The sequence below is a fragment of the Onychomys torridus genome, chromosome 4 (assembly GCF_903995425.1).
Source record: "Onychomys torridus chromosome 4, mOncTor1.1, whole genome shotgun sequence".
NCBI lineage: Eukaryota > Metazoa > Chordata > Mammalia > Rodentia > Cricetidae > Onychomys > Onychomys torridus.
The window spans coordinates 67,424,725-67,445,091 of record NC_050446.1 but is presented as its reverse complement, the minus strand read 5'-3'; the positions used below and the strand labels follow the sequence as shown (position 1 = coordinate 67,445,091).

At 56.4% G+C, this 20,367-nt stretch overlaps 2 protein-coding genes across 5 annotated transcripts; one reads left to right on the top strand and one right to left on the bottom strand.

Annotated features, from left to right (window-relative positions):
* The first annotated feature begins 58 nt into the window (after window positions 1–58).
* On the top strand, window positions 59–3,306 carry C4H11orf94 (chromosome 4 C11orf94 homolog). 3 transcript variants are annotated; one of them, XM_036183409.1, is made up of 4 exons: window positions 59–624; window positions 727–969; window positions 1,935–1,962; window positions 2,117–3,306. In XM_036183409.1, exons 2-4 carry the CDS (start codon window positions 927–929, stop codon window positions 2,454–2,456), a joined length of 411 nt encoding a protein of 136 aa, XP_036039302.1. In that variant the 5' UTR covers window positions 59–624; window positions 727–926; the 3' UTR covers window positions 2,457–3,306. The 3 variants fall into 3 exon arrangements, with proteins under 3 accessions (XP_036039302.1, XP_036039303.1, XP_036039301.1); XM_036183410.1 differs by lacking the exons at window positions 59–624; window positions 727–969 and having other exon boundaries at window positions 1,666–1,962; window positions 2,117–2,190; window positions 2,335–3,306; XM_036183408.1 differs by lacking the exons at window positions 59–624; window positions 727–969 and having other exon boundaries at window positions 1,666–1,962.
* Mapk8ip1 (mitogen-activated protein kinase 8 interacting protein 1) lies at window positions 2,561–20,337 on the bottom strand. Of its 2 annotated transcripts, none has more exons than XM_036183403.1 (12): window positions 20,034–20,337; window positions 10,088–10,193; window positions 7,970–8,275; window positions 6,526–6,607; window positions 5,558–6,370; window positions 5,350–5,425; window positions 4,755–4,927; window positions 4,385–4,494; window positions 4,101–4,217; window positions 3,864–3,934; window positions 3,666–3,764; window positions 2,561–3,311 (listed from the first exon to the last, which is right to left on the bottom strand). In XM_036183403.1, the coding sequence occupies exons 1-12, from the start codon at window positions 20,129–20,131 to the stop codon at window positions 3,239–3,241; spliced, it is 2,124 nt and encodes a 707-aa protein (XP_036039296.1). In that variant the 5' UTR covers window positions 20,132–20,337; the 3' UTR covers window positions 2,561–3,238. The 2 variants fall into 2 exon arrangements, with proteins under 2 accessions (XP_036039296.1, XP_036039295.1); XM_036183402.1 differs by lacking the exon at window positions 20,034–20,337 and adding an exon at window positions 11,237–11,730.
* Window positions 20,338–20,367: the final 30 nt, after the last annotated feature.

Here is a 20,367-nt window from a genome sequence, read left to right as displayed (position 1 = left end):
CCAGCAGCCAGCACCTGCCCTGGCAGTTCTGCTTTCTCAGCCCTGGTCACCACAGCTGTTCCTTTTCACACCTTCCTGGGGTGGAGTCACTGCAGCCTGCCTCCCACTGGGCAGGAAGTCTCCATCAGGCCCAGGGGGCAGCTTCATCTTGGCACAGCAGATGACTCAACTGTCTCCAGCACAGGTCACCGTTTGAATGAACCGCGTGACTAGATGCTTCCTTCTCACTGGTCCCTGGTGAAGACGAGTGGAACTAGGCCATGGAGGACCATGGTCCACTATGCCTTCTAGCCAGGGTCTCTGTTTCCCCTTTCCCCGAAAGTGCTAAACAGCAAGCCCAGCCCTGCACCCTAGAAGCTCTTCTCTATGGCAGAAGTCAGGGCTGGGATGGGATAGAGTGCGAACCTGGATGTGTGTGTGTGTGCTGCGCGAGCGTGTGTGCATACGTGCGGTATTAGATTGCTGGGGCCATGCAGGCTATTGTGGGGAAGTGAGAAGAGGGCCTGAACTTCACTGTCCTTAGTGTCCGTCCTCCTGTCTCTCCCTTTGTCCTTCTCTTTCTGTCTTTTAGACAGACTCACTGGCCTCAAACTCATGGCAGTCTCTCAGTGTGGGACTCTAGGGGTAAGCTGTCACCCCTACCTTATTCCTGTCCTTTGTTGCATGGACTGTTCCTAGCAGTGGTGCCCTTGACTTTGGAGGACACTGTTTGCACCTGTCTTTCAGGCCTCCCTCCTCCAGTGTGCTCTCATAACCCCAACTCAACCTGACATGCTTGCCGTGTGACTCTGAGAAGCACAGCCCTGGGCTCTCAGCAGCAGTGGCAAGGGCAGCCTATCTGTGGGCTCTGGAACCTGTGACCTCTGCTCAGACTCAGAGGCATCCTGGGTGCTTACACGGTCGCAGGCTTCGGTACCGTGCAGCCTATGGTTCCCTGCCTTGCCGTTCCCGACCACCAGTTACATCTGTGTATGTACTACAGTGGGATCTTGGAGATGGAGGTGGTGTGCCAAACACCTCCTGCAGTGATGGCAAAGGAGAGCAAGGCCTTCCAGCAGGCAGTGGAACTCAAAAACTGCAGCAGTTTTGTTATTTTGGAGATGGGGAGAGACTAACTGCCAAGCCACACCCCTCACCATGAGGTCAGTTTCCTGACAGCAGCTGAGGCAGGGATGGCTGTGTGTCGAAAGCAGCTGTGCAGGGTCTTGGTGGGGACAACACTGAAGTGCTGTGCTGTGTGGGCATAAGGAGTGGATGGCAGGAGGCCCAGGGAAATGTCTGGTAGGACACCATATACTTGGTGTTCTGCACAGAGACGAGAGAGTGGGTAACATCAGCCATGACATGGGTGACAGTCAAGGCAGTGAGGCAGGGGATGAATAACCGCAGCAGACCATGGGGACCATGTGGGTAGAGGAATATGGTAGTATCCAGGAGTCCAGTGAAGGATGAGGCTTTGGAGTTGGCTAGCGTATGGCATTCCAGGTCCCTAGAACTGAGGAAGGGAGGTTTCCTGGCAGGGACATAATACTAAAGCAGTTGTATGGAACAAGAGTCTTCTCCAGGCCTGGCAGTAGTGGTGCACACCTTTGATCCCAGCCAGCACTTGGGAGGCAGAGGAGGAGGTAGACAATCTGAGTTCAAGGCCAGCCTGGTCTACAAAGTGAGTCTTAGGACAACCAAGGCTACACAGAGAAACCCTGTCTCAAAAGTCTTCAAGACGCAAAGGAGGTAGTGCAGGTGCTGATGCTGAGCTCTGGAACTAATGTCCTTTGTGAGGTGGCCCTGAGAATTGGCACCGGGTTCTGTCCTGCTGGGGGAGGGGCAGGCAGAAGCCGCAGTAGGGACTGTGTAGGAGATGGTTCTCGCCATGCTGGGGGCTCTGTATCCCAGGGCTGGGCTCAGTCTCTTCCTTTTTTACCTCATCCTGGCAGGCGCACTCCTTCGACCTCAGCCCCAGAGGTAAGGCCAGAGCCGCAGGGCCTAGAAGACTCTGGACGAGGCTGACCATTATCCTGGGAAGGGCTAGTTCATGAAGTCTTCACCCTGGGCTGTCCCCAAAGGAGAGTGGCTATGGTCTTTGGGGCCATGGCTCAGCACAGCACATTTCCCATAGGTCTCTGCGATCTGTTCCTGAGGAATTTTCAGCCCCGCTGGAACTCCCACAACCGCTCTCGGGCCTCATGGATGGTAGTATCCCCCCCCCCCAGCAGGTGCCCCAGAGGTCCCCTAGGGCCAAGCCCCGGGTCTCCTCCTCCCAGAATGTCTCTTCAGAGCTGGCTACAGCCCAAGTCAGCAGCTCTTCCCTCCACCCTTATCTTCTTGTCTCTTTAGACTATGGGGTCAGACCCAAGCACCCGTGGCCACGAGGGCCCCGACCCCTTCTCTCTCAGGCCCAGCAGCGCAAGCGGGACGGGCCCAACATGGCTGACTATTACTATGATGTGAATCTGTGATGGGAACCCCGCATAAAGCTATTCTGAGCAGCAAATGCTTGGCTTGCTAGCCTGTGTGTAACAAGAAGGCCCAGCAGGGGTCCAAGTAAACACACCCACTGTGGTCCAGACAGGAAATGGCACTTTAATCGTAGTAGCCAGGTGACAAGACAGTGACGGGATTGGCGGGGACCAGCTGAGAGGTCTCCTTTCTCTGCCAGGGAGGGCTTCTGTAGCCCTCAACTTCCTAACACGCACAAGCCTGCCAGGACCAGCATGATGGCCAGGCTGGAGGTCGGAGCTGCCTGGAGGCCCCACAGACGTCAGCTGAGAACAAGGTCTTCACTGTCACGTAGTGCCATTTCCTCACTGGAAAGTCCTTGGGAGGTGGTTGGGCTCAGCCTGAGCTCAGGGCTCTAGGTGAGGGGGGGACAGGAAGGTGGGCACTTCCAGGTGGAATGGGCTTTGTCAAGGCAGGAGCCAAAAGCCAGAGAAGCCAGAGTCCCCGGCATGAAACAAGGCCCAGGATAGGGCAGTGCCTCTGTTCCTAGGGGATCCCTTGGTCAGAGGCCTGACCCCCTAAGCCCCACCTTTCTCCAGTCCCCAGAGAGCCTGTACCATCCTCTATAGATGACTCTAACCCCATATATTACAATAAACTGCATCTGCCTCTCCCCACACCCCTGCCCCCACCCCAACAGCCCGCACTTCCCCATTCTCTTGTGGCAGTACCACATCCTGTCCATAGCCAGCTGTCCTACTACTGGCCTGGGGCTGAGGGGCTGCAGAGGGTGGCGGTGCTGCTACTCCAGGTAGATATCTTCTGTAGGACAGGTGTACTCCACAAACTGCTTGTAGAACTGCTGAAACGCACGCCTAGAAAATGGGGGACACTGGAGTGACCAGGAGCCTCAAGCCAGGTTCTTCCAAAGGCTCTTGGGGACTCTGGGATGGCTTAGCTCTGTTCTCTGGGCAGTTATTTCCCAAAGAAGAAAGGACTAGTTGAGAAAAGGCCCAGCAGCTAATTAGCAAGGAAGTGGCCCAGACCCAGGGCTCCTTAGTACCTCCCAACCTCTTCCAGGAGTGGGGCTTCCAGGACAAGGGTGATATGATACTAATACTGGGTATGAAGATGCTCCAGTCTCGTGACAGGGCATATTACCTGGGCAGACCCTCACCAACACACACACACACACACACACACACACACACACACACACACACACTTACCCCACAGACTCTGCCAGGGCTTTGGTGGAGTCTTCAGACACAAAGACATGGCAGGCAAACCGGTGGTCAGCAGGGTGCTTGGTGATGAACCCAAAGTACCTTTGGGAAGGAAGGCAGGCATCTGTGAGACAAGGTTCTTACCCATCCCCACCCACAATGGCCCAGGACTAGCATCTCATGTCTGCCTCTCCTACTTACTTGTTGTTCTTTGGATGGTATCCACAGAAAGAGATGTTTTTTAGCTGGAAAAAGTGGCTACATTTATTTCCCTACAGGAGGCATGAGAGAAGACAGTCAGCTTGTAGGGGGAAGCAGGCAGGTGGGCCAGTGGGGATAGGGTAGGTCCACAGGGAGAGGAGAGGCACTTGGCAGGCAAGAAATGAAGGGGAAGGAGACGCACATGGGGCAAGAAGGCTGGGGCTTGAAGGAAGTCACCTTGGCCTCCTGAGCATCATCGGCTTTGACACCTATCTTGACACCCCTAACGCTGATCTCGAGGACACAGCTGGAAGGTGGGTTAAAGTGCACGGTGAGCCGGCGGGTGGTGGCAATCTGTATGAGGGACAGAGCCATGTTAGAAGCTCTGTTGTTTCTCTAAGGACCCCTCATGTCTCAGCTCTGCCTCCACACCCTCATGTACTTATCCCCGATAGTGTGGGCTAGCTGAGGATAGGCACCCCACCCCCCCCAGGAAAAGGTGAGGAGCCAGATTTGGGTACCTTTTGCATAGCAGCACAGAGGACATCATTGCCCTTGTGATAAGGAACCTGGACGGAGCCCAGGAACTTCACCCGGAACTGGTCAATCCAGTCACTGTTTTTGGCAAGGGCTAGAAAGCAACAGTAGAGAGCAAGAGAGCCATCAGCAGGGGCCCAGAGCCAAGCCAAGAAGGGACGGTGTGGCATGTGGAGTGACTCAGGCAGCAGAGGATGCTGCCATCCTCACATGGCCTCACTTATTAACGGTGTAATGGAACCTCTGCTCTCCTCCCTGGCTGCCTAAGACCTGCGGTGCATGTTCCCCGGCAGCCAGGCGGGTGGGTAGAGGCAGGGTTTGGGTGGGTGGCACCAAACTGGAAGAAAGTACTACCTGCCATGTGCTCAGGCTCCTTGGTGACCTCAATGGCATAGTAGGCAGGAAAGACACCTCGGGCTCCAGTGCGCATGTTATAAGCTTCGTACCAATAGTCTTCTGCCTGCAGCTCCACCAGCAGAGGGTCGTCCACTTCCAGCTCCAGTTCGTCTTCGTGTCGAGGCACAAACCTGTCCCCAAAGGCATGTGAGGTGCTGATCGTCAGCGTTCTTTGGCCTAATGTGGTGTCCTGAGCCACTGACATTTACAAAATACCCGTGCGCATGTCACAGTGCTGTCTCCTAGGGGGTCACATGACACTCAGATATGCATCTGCTACCCAAGATTTCAGGCGCCAGGGAGGAAGGCAGCCTTTCTAACGAAAAGGCCGTGGAAAGTGAGCCCCTTGCCTAGAGGCGAGATGGGGCGCAGGTTCTCTGCAGGGCAGGTATCTCTCTGGCCCCTCACCAGGTAAAGTGCATAGTCCTAGCGTCCTCATGACACCTCAGCATTTTGTCATTAAGCTGAGTTCCTACAGTGGGCTACTGTCCACCAGCAGCAGAGGGGATGCCAGTGATGTGCTGGTAGAGGTAGGGAAGGGGGCAGCCCTCACCTGAATATGGCCCGATGGGATTGCTCCTGCTCCTCTCCATTGATGACACAGGAGAACAGCCCAAAGGACTCGGCACCTGAAGGAAGTCAAGAGGCTGGAGGAGGTGGCCTGAGCTTGGGGCAGGTAGAAAGCTCTGTCCTGCTCTCAGACAAGACTCTTAGCTCTCCCTGGCCGGGGTGCCCCCACCATTCCCCGCTCACGGACTCACTGGAGGAGCGAGAGCGGCCACTCATGAAGACGTTCAGAAACTTCTTAGAGAAGTGGACATCAGGCTCATCCGGTGTGGAATCCTCTGAGAGGCAGCGGGGAGGCCGGGGCTGGGGGGCCTCCTCATACTCCTCGCCAATGGCTGACTCATAGGGTGAGGAGGCAGAGGCACAGTTGTCGTAGACAGTGGCAGAGTCGCTTTCGTCACTGTAGTCTCCAAAGCATGGCCGCAGGCTCACCAGCTCAAGCTTGGCATGCTCATCCACCACCAGTGTGTACTTGACCGAGTCGTAGGACAGGGCGCTGGTGTCCGAGCTCAATGAGGCCCGTGGAGGTGGTGGTGGCTCCCCGAGGCTTCCCCGCCACCCTCCACCTGGTGGCTCAGCTCGCTCTGGGGATGACAGGCAGTCGAATCCCTCATCCTCCTCACTGATGGAGGGGTGTGGCCGCCCTGCAGTTGCAGGGTAAACTGCTGGGTCTGGATCAGAGCTCACTGACATCCGGCTCTCAGTGGGTGGTAGGAAGGTGGAGGTGGGCTCTGCAGGGTCTGGGGGCCTCTGAACTGGGGTCAGGTAGATTTCCTCAGTTGCCTCGAGCCGCACATCTGCCTGATAGTGGATTCGGTCTCGATGGGAGTGGCTGCGGGCACCAGGAGCAGCGGCAGGAGGACCACTTGGAGGCGCCATCTGAGTGGCGGCACTGCGGCGGCAAGGGCTGTCTGTGGAGGTGCCGCGATCCTTGGTGGGAACAGGACTGCTCTGGGGAGGCAGTTCATCACTCAGGCAGATGTGTTCATGTGGAGGTGTCTGCTCCCCTAGAGGACAGGTGAGTTGATACTGAGAGCTGGGCCCCACTCCAGCTACCTGCCCCCTCCTCTTCCCAGTGGTCCTCCACCGGCTCTGCAGCCAGTCACCAGGTGGGCCACGGAAGACACTGGGTCTCCAACTCAGGGAGAAGAGTCTCACTTACCTGTCTTCAGAGGGGAGGAGGACCGAGACACGCGGTCCTGCCAACTGTGCTTTTTGCCTAAAGAATTATTATTCAGCGTGTCCTGTGCAGAGAACAAAAGGCTCTTATGAAGAAGCAGTCAGCAGTGCCCGGCACAGGGAGGCCCTGGTCCTGCCCCCATCAGGCCATCCCTAGGCTGTTCCCACCCCATCCGGCCTTGCCAAAGGCCTCTCTCTCTGCCAACCTCCCTCTAGCAGGCAGCCAGGGTGGGAAATTACCACCCTCCCCGCAGGCCTGCTGGCTTGGAGACAACCCTTAAGAGATGCAGTGGTGGTGCTGGCCAGTGTGGGTGCTGAGTAGAGGGTGCGGAGGGAGAAGCACAGCTCCCAGGAGAGTCAGACAGCAGCTCCAGACACTGACGGGAGACATGCTCTGATGCTCAAACCCAGCCCTGGTGAAGGACGATGACCGACCCAGAAAGCTGGGCTCTAGCAAAGTGGTGGGGGCACTCTGGCACACGGTCTCCCCAGAAGCTGGCCTGTGGGCCTGGATGAATCATTCAAATCATGACTCCATAACACTCACCCCCACTTCATCCCACGTGACTAAGGAATGACAGATGTAGTATCAGCAGCCCTCCTTCCTGGATCCCCCAGAATGCTCATGCATGCCACATTCAGTCTCCTGAGACCCCCGAACAGTGCCCATGCACAGGGCTCTCCACATACAACTTGGGCTCCCTCTCCAGGGAACGTGATAAGCAATACACACATTCATGAACTGAGCTGCCAGAAGCCATGCCAGAGGATACTGGGAAAGGGACCAACCTCTTCCCTGCAGCCCTCAACTATCCACCAGTAGCTCCACCTCCCCGGCTCCTTCCCTCCCAGTACCTCTCCTGCCTAGGCCTACAAGACAATGCGTCAAGGCAGCAGCCCCCTTTGGCATCCAGCCACCTGCCAGGGGCCCTAGGCCCCAACTCAGTCAAACAATTCCATTCTCCTCTATTGCTGCTTTCTGGAATGTCCAGCTGCTGAGATGTCCAACCAGCTGCAGACCCTAAATTCCCATCCCATCTTCATCCCATTTCAGATGCTCTTTTCTCCAGGCCCTGCTGCTGCCTCAACCCTTACCAAAGCCCCCAGCCCAAAGAGGACCCTGTCACAACTGTAGGAACCCAACTCCTTTGTTAGTCCCCTGCGACTCTTCCCCATTGGAATCCCTGGCAACCCCTTCGACCCTTTCCAGAATCCATACCCAGCCTGCTGGGATCAGCCTTTCTCAGGACAGAGTTTCCTGCCCCCTAGACAAGTCCTTCCTCTGGCCTACCTGCAGAAAACCTGTTCCTTCCCAGGCACCATGCCAGGGTCCTCGACCCCACCAGCAGGCCCACGCCCCTACATCTTCCCCGTCCACCCAGGGCGCCGCCCCCTCAGCTCTGCCCCCCGCGCAGCTCAAGCCTCACCTGAGACCGTGGCACCTGCGGGAAGAGGTTGAGCGTAGTAGGTCGCTTGGGCCGGTAGGTGTCTCCGCTGCCCGTGCCCTGGCCCTGGCCTTGGCTGCGAGGCGCAGGCTCCTGGCCGGACTCGGCTTTGGGAGGCCCCACTCCCTGCCGTTGGGCAGCGAGCTCGTCGTCCTCCTCCTCGTCGTCGTCCTCAGCTCCGGGAGTGTCGCCTGCCGCGTCGATCAGGTCCATCTGCAGCATCTCCGCCTGCAGCCGGCTCCCTGCGTTGCCGCTGCCACCCGCAGACAGCAGCCCGGCGCGCGGGGGCTGCGCGGCGCGGGCGGAGGGGCGTCAGGGGAGGGGCCTTGTGAGCGGGGGAGGGGTCTCGCGGGAGGGGCGGATCTGATGCCGCTGTGCCCCGCCTCCCCACCGGACGAGTCCATTCGGCGGCCGCAAAGGGAGGGAGACAGGGAGCCGAGCAGAGACCCGACCCGAGCACTGGACCACTCCCGTCCGCCCCCACCACCACCACCACGAGGCCGCGTCCCCAGGCCAGAAGGAACCGCCCACGCCTCTCCGTTCCCACGGTTCCCCCCCCTCCGGACTCCTTGCACCCTCCCGTTCCCTTGGCAACGGCCAGTGACCTCACTCTGGTGGTAAGCCGAGCCCAGAGTGAAATCACCACTGTTGCTACGGAGACCTAGGGGTCGCCCAGGAATTCCGGCCCCAGTAGGGATGGGTGAGACAACTGGCGTTTGAAGGGACCACTGAAGCAAACTGGGGAAAGTGCGTGTCAGCCAGGTGAGAAAGACTGAAGTGGGGACTGGAGGCCATGACTGCACCCGAGGGGGACTCTGAGGGGGGCTCTTGCCAGTCAGCTCTAACCTGAACACTTCCCTCATCCAACCCTGCCTTTATAGCCCCTATTTCTACTTCCAATGTTGCCACTAACTCCTGGCACCTTGGACAGATCCCCTGACTGCATACTGCTGTCCTCCAGGTTACTGGAGAGGAGAGGACACTGCAAAGTGTGCATGAAAGCCACTGAGACTTTGACGAGCTCCCACCGGGGGATTGCCCTAGTTAGTCGAGCACTACCAGGGTAGGGGTGGAGGTGGTTCTGGCTAATTGCAAAAGACCCCCTTGAAAGCTTTGCATGTAGGAGACAGTAGTTTCAAACTCCAAAACAGGTATGGGACCTTCGAGAAGTCGTGACCCAGCTCTGGGACCATTTCCTAAGCCCAGAGGAGAGTGCCACTGCCTCCATCCTTTCTGGCCTGGCCAGGAGGTAGAGGATTGGGTCTGGGGACTGGAAAGTCATCCTCAGGGCTTGCCTGCCTTTGCCTGGAAGTTTCTAAAAGTGCTAGGACCAGCAGGAGGTCTAAGACAAATACCCTTCCCTAGTTCACTCTACAGCTATCTAAATGTCACATCTAGCTACTCAAGTACCTGGTTAGATAAAGTGCTGGACTTGGACACCTAGCCCAGTGCACTTGCCTTCCACATCCTGCAAGCAAGTCCTTGGTTTGTGTTCAGACAACAGAACGGGGATCCCCATCTGTCCTGGGTACCTTGGCACTCAGACATAAGGACAGGAGACAGCCTGTCACTATGGTAAAGCCAAGGGGCTCAGAGCAATACCAATACTGGAAGAACCCCTCAGCAGGCACCACTGAAAGCCCAAAAGGCTGGTAGTGTGGTCAGGGTGGTGCAGCAGCAGCAGCAGTCACGGGAGCTAGTCCAGCAGCACCCTGGCTCCCTTCTGCCCCAAAGCACTGCAGATTCTACCAGACTCCACCCTGTACTGCTGCGGGCCCTCTGCCAAGGAGCTCCTGAGAGGCCCTTGCCTTCATTCTGGCCCTCACTGCCTCTGTCCTACATCTCAAGCCCTCCTGCTCGCTCTCTGTGAGCAACTGAAGGAGCTACCTCCTGCTTTATCACTGAGAAGACAATACAATACAAAACCTTCACTTTGAGCACCCAAGATGTGCAAAACATTACACTGGTTTCTTCCCGCATGTTCGTTCACTTCCCAGGGGGTGCCACACATACTCAAAAGCTCCTTTGTAAGTAGAGGGGTGCCCTCATTTCTGTCCCCATCCCCCCACCCCACTCAGACTCTCCAGACCCAGCCCTTACCCGGAGAGACAATGTGTCTTTGCACTGCAGGCTGATTCCACACTCATCAGTGATCTCTGAAAGGTCTTCATCCTCAAACTCCTCCAGACTGATGTCGTGGGTGAGCCTGGAGGGGACAGAAACCAAAGTTTCAACCTAGGGGGCCTAAGCCTCAACTAACCCTGCTGGTGTCTCCCTCTTCTCGGGGGAAGCCTCTGGAAGGCAGGTGACAGCTCCCGGATGGAGGACTCAGTCTGTCTGTACCAGTGGCAGGGCAAGGATTTGGGGTTGGAGCCAAAAGGCATTGCACCTAGGGTGGCGGGGGAGGCAGCTCAAGGTTCCTCAGCATCACCAGCTGGGAGTTCTCCACCCTGCTGCCAACCAGAAGGCAGTCCTCGAAGGCCCAACTGTCCAGAGCCTCAATTCTGTTGGAGAAATGCCTCCATGGCCAAAGCAAGTGCCAAGGTTGGTTCAACCCCAAGAGGTACCCAGAGCAGGGAAACCTTTGCACTCCACAGTAACAAGACCCAAAGGGCTACCAGAAGGTACGGCAGGTGCCCCTTTCTCTTACCCACAAAAACCACATGCCACTGGGCCAGGGTAATAGTGAGGGGGACCTGGAATCTGCCTGTTCTGAGAAATGCTATGGCTTCTTCTTATGTTCTTGGTCTCGCCTCTTCAACTACACAATCTCATCTGGTGTAAGGACCCTGAGCAGATTGGGCCAGGGAGGGCCCAGGCTCGGGCTTGTGACAGACCACAAAGAGTCCCTGGGTACGAGAACACTTGCAGGCTTCCAGGAGCCCAGGCCAGCCTGTGTGCCCACCTGGGGATGCACTGCTGGGGCAGCCACTGTGATGACTGTGCCCTGTACCTGCCCATCCCAACCCTGGCATTTTGTCTGGCTTGGTGTAAGTGGGACATCTGGGGAGTTGAAGAGAATGCCTGGGACTTTCCCCAAAGACCAGGAGATTAGGCACAGAGCAGAGGTACACAAGCTCATCATCCAAGGTCACCCAGGAAAGGAAGGACGGGGTGCAGCTCCCAGGGAAGCCTGGAAGACTCACACCTGTCTTCTGCCTCACTCAATCTGAACAGGGGCCCTGAGCTCAATGGAGCGCCTCCCGACTCATCCCTCCCCAACCCTGAGGTCAGCCCCCAGGACCCTACCAGCGCTCCCACTGATCCTCCAACCAGCTGTCATTGTCTGGGCTCGAATCCATCTTCAGTACCAGCTGCATGGAGAGCCCTGCCCGGCCAGGGGGCTGCGGGGCTCCAGGACTGCCCTCTCATGCCCAGAAGGGTGGGGGGGCCAGAGCTCAAGGCAGGGCTGAGGCTCCTGGCCTCCACCAACTGGGCCTGCCTTTCTGCATCCTGCCGGCTGCAGAAGCCTGGGGAGCTCATTAAAAATAGATGGGCCCGAGAGGAGGCCGCAGCTGCCGACCCAGGCCCCAGCCCCAACTCTTCCTGGCCCAACCCTCAGATGCGGCGGGCAGCTTCCTCCCTAGGCGGCCCGACGCGCTGCGACGTCGCCGCCTCCCCTGCGGGATCAGGTTACTGCAATCAATGCCACTGGCTCCACCTGCCCTTCCAATGCCCCTGTTGGGGGCTGGAGTGACCCTCCCTCCTCCCAAGGCCAGGCTTGTAAGCAGACGGCAGAACTCTGGTATTAACCCCCCCCCCCCCAAAGCCAGACCCTGATCTGCTTTAAAGGGCCAGCGCCACACTCAGGGTGCCAAGTGGGAAGATAGAGGGGCTTCCAAGGTGCCCCAAAAATGGACACCAGAATTTTCACAGTCACAGGCTCCGCCTCCACACCGCGTCTGCGAAGCTTCTGCATGCCCAGCCAGGGCCAGGGAGGTTGGGTCGGGGATTGGGGCTTCCGGAGAGAGCAATGAGGACCCATTTGGAGCATGGTTAGGAATGATTTTGACTGGGTCTGGAGGTCTCTAGTAGCAACTGTCCTGGAAGATTCTGACCTCAAGGGGTAACAGGTTTCCAGGCATGGGGGTGTGGCCACCAGCTGGTATGGAAGTGGCCAGGGGGCTGGTCCAGAGACCAGAGCATCCTCCTCAGTCTGGCCTCTTGGCCCTGTAGCTGACACTGAATGCAGCCTACCTGTAAGGTGTGGGACTCGGGCAACATGGCAGTTCCTGGGTCCCACCAGGCATCTCTGGAGGTGTCCTCAAATGCCCAGCTCTGCTGATGCCCTCTGTACATACCTCATTGCCAAACCCTGGTCCAGTTCCTGCATCCACCAGGCAAGGGGGTTCCCTTGCCTGCTGGTCTCAGTTTCCCTATACCCGAACTGCCACCACTCCTATGGCCATGAGGCAAAGTCTCAAGGGACACCACCATCCCTTCTCTCCTTACTCAAAACCTTCCTGGGCTCTCTGCAAGGGGGCAGACTCTAGCCTTGTGTGTAATTACCTATTTACTGAGCCTTGCTCCTCAAGAATGGCTACTGGGACTTGCATGGTACACGTGGAAGGCCTTCAAACTGGGCATGCCTACCCCTCTCAATAGGGCAAGAGTCATCCTCTGGTTGGACCCTTCAGAGATGCCCTACCCATCTTGGCTACAGAGTTGGATGGAATGCAGCCTCCTTATCACCTACATTTCTCCCTTCCTGGCTCCCATCTAGATTGGATGCTCCTGGAGGGCAGAGCTGGTGAGGATGTCAAACACACTATGTGCTCAGCAGACACATGCCATGTGTTGGCCACAGGAAAACCTCGGTCTCTACCCTTCCTCTCGAACTGAAGGGTTTGGAGTCGGGCTGCAGGATTCTATATGGCCAGAGGATGTGTGCCGTGTGTCCACGGCCCCTCAGCATGGCCTGATGAGCCACTTTCCTGAACAGCGGTCTAAGAGGGACAAGCCTGGGCAAAGACAGGAAGAGCTGTGGACTAGGGGTCAGGAGCCTTCCATTAATCTTTAGTTGCCTTCAGGACAGGGAGGGTGTTCTTGCCTTCCCTCACTCCTAAATTCACGCAGGAAAGAAGTCCCAGGGGATGACATGTTTCATCCATTTAAAAACCTTGGTGTCAGTACCCTTGTCTGTTTTTGGGGTGATTCTCCTAAGCAGAATGACCCCGGGTCAGGCCTGGTAGTAGGAGTATCAAGAGGAAATCCTTCCTCTTCTTAAGATGCCACCAGCAGGGCCACCAACCTTGCTACATTTCTTTACTACCTTGGGATGGGGTTCTGGGCCACCTCACAGAGGAGTGCACCCTAAGGCTCAGGACAGGTGTAAGATGAGGTTTCCTTTCTGCCTGCCACCCCAGAATGAGTTGGAGTGTCTGAAATAGAGTGTCAGGAGAAGGCCACTACCAAAGACAAAGAGGAAGGACTGGCCAAGGCTGTCCTCTGCTGTCACCTCACTCTTCTCTGGGCACTGATGGTCTAGATCTCTCAGGCAGAGCCCAGAGACACTCTGAGAAGGGAAGGGACTGGCAGCTTTGTGTTCAGAGGAAGAAGAGACGGGAGGTTGGAGGCTCCTCCTGACCTTGCCTAAGGCACTTTCTTGGAAATCTGAGCCCTGGCCCGGGAGGTGGCACACGAGGATCACACAGCCCTGGCAGGTTGGCAGCTTCTTCCCTGGGGTTGGACCTCGGGGCAGCCTCCCAGGGTAGCAGCCCTACTTGCCATGTTGTGCAGACACAACCTACAGCCATGTTTGGTGGCCCTGTGTCTGAGTTGGTCCCTGGACACCACACTGACTTGGGCATCTGTCTTCCTGCAGTACATACCCTCTTGCAGTGATGGCCCCCAGCAACACCTTGCTCAGCTTCTGGCCATGACCACACTCCACCCTCTCTGTGGTGTCTTGGACTGGGCTCAAGCAAAGCTACTCTGGGATTCTCATGTGCTTTCAGCTGTCCGGCTGTCTCAGTACTCTTGGCTGTGTGTCCATCCCTGCAACAGTTCTGGTTGGTCCTTGCCTCCCAGGAAGTGAGGGCCGAGCACAGCGCTGAGCTTGCACTGAGTAAGGCCAGGTGTGGGCTGTCAGAAGCCACTCTTGAGCCTTGGCTTCCAGCTTCCTGTCTAAGTGAAGGAGACTAGCTAAGGGACCTTTGGTCCCAGCCATGGCGCCCCTGGAGGCTTCTTGTGATAGAACCCACCTGAGATCCAGGGGTCTGGCCTGTCCTGGCAGCCCTAAATCTTATAGAGCTGGCTCTCAAGAGGTCCCGAGGGCACCCAGTGTCTCGCCCCCAGCCCCTTGGCTCCTCTGACTTTGAAGAACAGGACACTCCACCTTTCTGGTGGCTCGTAGCCCCGCCTAGTGGTAGTTATGGAGTGACAATGGTTTTCCTTTTGGGTTGCATGACCCATGGTGTGTTGTCCCCTGTCCTCCGTCCCCTGGTCGTCCCCCCCATACCTCCCCTCCCGGCTGCAAAGGGCAGCTGGCCAGTAATGTAAGGTGCCTCGAGGTAAGGGTTGAGCAAACTACAGCATTCCTGGGTCTTTACATTTTTGCCATGCAAATGTCTAGGCCAGTTCCCTTTTTGGATCCAACTTCCTGTGTTCTCAACAGAGAGTCTAGGGCAGGCTATCCGGGCCTCCGGGAAAACAGCCTGGCTTAATTTGGAAGTCAGGGTAAGCCAGGTTCTCAGGGTACCCTCATCCCCCTGGCCAGTGGACTAGGCAGTCTAGCTGCTTCTTGATCTAGAATTAATCCCCTTCCACAGTGGAGTGATCACCACCACCAGCAACAGCAAAATGTCAACTCAAGAAATGAATTCCTCCACGGGACAGTGCCCACTCTGGGTTAACCTGCTAAATTTGCCCAAAGAGTCCAGAGATATGTAGCAAGGAATCTGTGAACAGGGGGTGACTCAGCTTGGAAGAAACACCCCCAAATGTACAATTCCACACATGGAAATCCCTTACATACAAAACTGTGTATGATATACTGGGTGGCACTGCTGATCCAATTTGTGGGACCCTTTAGGCACTGAACTAGAACTGGGTTGCCGTGCAGGAGAGTCTAGCCCAGAGTGGGATGGGAAGTGTGGGGCACCGCATTCCACTGGACCGTTTACGAATCTTCTGAATGAACACCACCGAGTCTGTGTGTAAATATGGAGAATGACAACCAAGGACTAAGCAAAGGAGCAGTCTGGGCCTGGAGACAGCTCCACCCACAGAGCGCTGCCTCCCACGCACCAAGGAGGCTCAGAGCTTGAGCCTCGCACTACCTAGACCTGTGACCCCAGCATTTGGGAGGCGGTAACAAGAGGGACTCAAGGTCCTCCTCAATGACATAGCAAGTCCCAGGCCAGTCTGGGTGACCTGAGACATGCTCTTTTTAAAAGGTGGGGTTGGATGGAGGAGGCAGGCTGGATGACCGACGGCTTTCCTGGGAAGACACACACAAGACCCACAGGAGTTGTGGGATGGGTGAAATCTGACGTGTTTGCCTTTGCTCTACCTGGAACACTTCTGGTTCTGCTTCTCACAGCCTAGCCCCAGACTCCTGCCCCTAGTCTAGTCCCTCCACCGCCACTTTCTCGAGAATGAGGTCAGGAGCTAGCTTCAGTCTCCTAAACTCACCCCATCCGATGCAAAGCTATTTACACAGATGCTAAATAAGCACCCGTTAGACGACGGAGTCCTTGGCTGCCCGTGGGGGTAGGAGCCGTGTGGCCCTTACTTGCATATCCAGTAACAGAACACAGCCAGTACCCAGGAGAGGTTGCCAGAGTTGTACATGAATGTGAGCAGAGCCAGGGGACAAAGGTGATATTCTAGAAGACCCCTGAGTAGGGGGCGGGGATGGTGACACAATTTATAGGAACCTTTAGTCCCCAAGGCAGAATTAGGCTGTGCCATTTCCCGGGGATCCAGAGATCCAAATGAGGGCTCGGATGCTCGAAGGCTGGGGTATCTCCTTCCCTGGCTACAAGTGGGCTGTGTGAGGCTAGCCAGCTCCTCTCCTCTACACCATAGGTTCATCAGGAGCCAGGCCAGAGGCAGCAACTGACCTACCTCACCACACATGGCTGGTAGTCCCCAGCCTGGCTGCCGGGCCACCTTGTCCTCCACCATCTCTTGGGTTCTCTCTGAGGTGACAGCCATCTTCTCTGAACACTGACACTTCAAGGACCATGGTTCTAGGACATGCCCTTCCCCAAGCTCCATACCCCAAACCAACTGTCCACTAACTGGGTCAGCAAAGATCACCCTTCCAGTGGGAGGATCTGGTCTGCCCCAGCCCCTAACCATCTCCCATCCTGTGCCCCATGCCGCCTTCTCATGTGCCTGTAGGATGGGCAGGATGGCTGGTTAGACCACAAGTCTCCTGGCCTACCCATTTACTCCGTCCAGCACCCAGAGGGAGAACAGACTATCCACTGGCTGCTATCAGTCACTGCCTGACCCCAGGCCAGCACCCACTGCTTGTGGCTGAAGAATCCAGCCTCCTAACACAGCCTCCAGCTTCCTGCACACCTCTGCTCTCCACACTGGCAGACAGGTGTCACCCTGCCTGTTCTAGCCTGTTCTCCCCACTGTTCTTTCCTCCTCTGTGAGGATTGCTAGACCTTCCTCACAGCCCTGGCCTAGCTGGGAAGACACTGTATTCCTCTACATTGTCACCTGCATGGGGGTCAGATCCACGTCAGGACCTCTGCATACTGCCCTTCCTGGTGAGCCTGGTAAAGAGCTCCTTTGATAGGCAAAGGAAGACAGTGTATACAACTCTGTAAAGAGGTAAATGGGACCCCCGCCCTGTGGTGAGCAACTCTCATGCTCAGGCAGTGCGGTAGGGTCAGTGGAAACCACAGATGAAGTCTGGGTCCTGGGCTCCACCCCAACCATGTCATTAACTTGCTGTGTGTTCTTGGGGAGCTACTGGCCCTTTCATGTTCCCACACGAGAGAGAGATTTACTAGACTGTTTGCCTCTGTTTGTTTTCATCTGCAGTGGTAGAGTTGGGACTTAGGCCCTCCAGCACACCAGGCGAGTACTTAGCACTGCATCACACCCAGCCCTGATGAGTTGATAATCTGAGGTCTCCCTTATCCAGAACTCAGCCAGACACTTAAAGCAGGCTGTTCATGTTACTTCCCATGAATACCCCTTTGTTCTGTGGTCCTTCCATTTGGGATGACGTCCCCTGTGCTACCCTTCATCCCACACATCCAGGACCAATGGAACCATTGTGTAATGCTCTGAATTCTCTCCCCTAGAGCTTCCTTTATGAAGAACATGGATCAGTTAAAAATATCTTTTTGCTATGCTGTAAGTAACTTAGTAACTTATACACATGCTAATCCAAAAATAAGAAGCCAAATGGTACCCAAACAGGTAAAGTAAAAAGCACAAAGTCCTCGCTCCACCCCACATCCAGACAAACCACTAGGGACCAGATGGAAGATTTCCATAATCAGAAAAACCGCCCAGAACACACTCATTTAAATCAACTTCCAAGCTCCCATTTTCAAGTCCACACATGCTTATTCCTCCAAAGGTGCTTCTCAGTATCCCAGGGCTCTCTCTTTTTGGTGACAGAGTTGAAATAAGACTTCTGGGTTCACATCAGCTCCTCTACCTCTCTATGCCTTGGTTTCCACATCTGAAAGCAGGGGCAATACTAACCTGTTCATATGGTTACAGGAGGACACTCTTGTCCACATTAGGTTCTTAGCATGGTTTCCCTGAGGTCAGCATTCACCACTACTCTGTTTGTTCTCCAGGGGAAATGTGCCCAGGACATCCATCCTCAGTTCAATAATAAACCAGTAAGGCACTGTTGAGCACCTATTCCGGGCTGAGTAATGGGGATAGCAAAGTGTGAGTATGCATCACTTACACATTCTAGAAGCTCACAGTAGCAATGGGACACACACACACACACACACACACACACACACACACACACACACCATCCTAAAGAAGACATTTTGAAGAACAAAGAAACACCCAAAGGGCTTAAGTGCCCAGTCTTGGAGCACATAGCTAAAAAGAGCAGTTGAACCCACAACCTACTAAAGAGCCACAAGACAGCATACTTGCTCAGGGTTGAACAGAGCTGGGCCAATGGCTGCTTAGGCGGGACCAGAGAAAGGGCAGTGGGGGCTGCTGAAGTGGGCAGCAGGCATGCAGGGCCCAAGACACTGCCCAGCATTATCCCCATGAGCTTGCTTTGTCTCACAGCCAGGGCGCAGTGTCCTAGAGGGCCAACCCACTCCTCAGCCTTTTGGTATACTGTTGCCCCATTCTGCATAGCCCAGATTTGGTCATATGCTCCCTGGCTGGTGTTCTTAATCTCAGCTTCTCAGGCCTCTATACTAAATGATAACTTCCTGCCAGAATGGGTGTGTGTGTGTGTCTGTCTGTCTGTCCTGGGCCAGAGGTAGGGCCTGTAGGGAGGGGGAACTGAGCAGGCTCAGACCCGGTCTCAGGTTCCAGTCCTAACCCAGTCTCAGACTTTTCTATGGTCCCTAGGCTAGCCCCTCTGCCCTCTGTATTTTCCAGTGTTTCTGCTCTACAAAAGGCAGGCCAAGGTACACTTTCAGGGTGGTTGTGAAGGTTCAGTGAACTACCCTGGAGAAATGCTCTGACAGAAACAAGCTGTGCAGCCCGGGTAGAAGGCTACTTGTTGAACAGTGACTTGATGTGTCCTATCTCCTTCCCAGGCTGGAATCAATATTAATTAGCCCACTCAACAGATGGGGCCAAAGAAGACAAAAGCATGCTTGGATCAGGCAGTGAGGAAACAGTGGAGCTAGGATTTGAACCCATGGTCCTCACAGTCTATTTTCTTCCCCTGCAAAGTTCTGACGTGCTAGGGAGAATCTGAATTCTTAGCCTAGAGGCTGCCGCCTCCAGCCTTCCTTCAGGTTTGGAACCTTCCTCTGGATGCCTCCTCCTGGTTCGTTCAGCTGGGCTCAGGGCCCCCTTGGAGGATTCAGGGACCGATCATATAATTGGAGATCCCTGGGGGGGTCTCTGCCTACCTGAGGGCCTGGGATCCAGAGACCCCTTCAATAGATGAGTTGGCGCCAGAACCCAGCTGGGGCCTGGCTGGGGCAAGGGCCCCAGGAGAGAGCGAGGCGCCTGCTCCTGAGATGGGGGAACAATGAGATAGGTCTCAGCTTCTTTCTCCTGGATTCTGGAGCAGTGACACCCTTCTCTTCCTCCTCACCAACTCTCTCTGTCTCTGTCTCTCCCTCTCTCGTGTGTGTGTGTGTGTGTGTGTGTGTGTGTGTGTGTGTGTGTGTGTGTGTGTAAGAGAGGACATTACCGGAACAACACATCACCCCTCATGTCTCTGAAATTCACCTGGTCTAATACCAGACTTGGGAGGTAGATAGAAGGGGAGCTCAGGTCAGGGTCCTGAGTATGTATCACACTAGGGACCTCCAGTGATACCCTTGGATATTCACAGGCAGATTCCTCTCCCACAAGCATAATGGGTTCCACTGGTTGAAAGCGATTCTTCTGCCTATACAACTGACCAGGTGGGAGCTGCCCAAATCCAGACCTTGCCCACGATAGCCTAGCAATCTGTTCAGGCGAGCTGGGGGAGGAGACCGCGACTCCCTCCTTACAGCATCAGGGTTGTTACCTCAGAGAACTGGGGCCCGCGGGCCTCCAAGCCCTAGCCTGCTCCCACCTTGGGCCAGAAACCTTGGAACACAGTATGGTAAAGTCTGGGCGGGTTGCTGCACCGAGAATTCCATCTAAACCCCAGACCCATTCTCAGCTCCAAGGTGGAGGGGGAAGTCGATCTTCCAGGTCTCTGCCCCAGATCCACCCTGAGCACCCCACCTCAGGACATGAAATGATGGAGGGAGATGCGGGGGAGAGGGGGGCACGCGGTGACCACCAACCTGGACCAACCTGGGTTGCAGGGTCTGGGGGCTCGGCCCGGAAGTCACGCCGCCCTCTGGATCCCCGGGGATCCTGAGGCTCCAGGCCAAGCCGAAGGGCGGGGCGCGCGCGCGACCGCTATGCTCACCTGAAATTGGGAGGCGACGCGATGTGCAGTCCCAGGAATGGGGAGGCGGCCGGCGGGGACGCGGCGCCCCCGCCCAGGCCGCTCTCTCGCTCCGCCATTCCCGGGCGCAGCCCTGGCCATCCGGGCGGAGCGCGGCGCGGGAGGCAGCGGCGGCGGCGGCGGCGGCGGCGGCGGCGATGGAGGAGGAGGCGCGGCGAGGAGGCCGCCGCCGCCGCGGGGCTCGGACTCGGCTGGGGCGGGCGCGGCTCCGGACCGCGCGCCGCTTTGCCTGCGGCCCCCGCGAGAGCGTCCCGCGCGCGCCCCCGGGCAGGCTGGGGTCTCGTGGCCCCGCCCC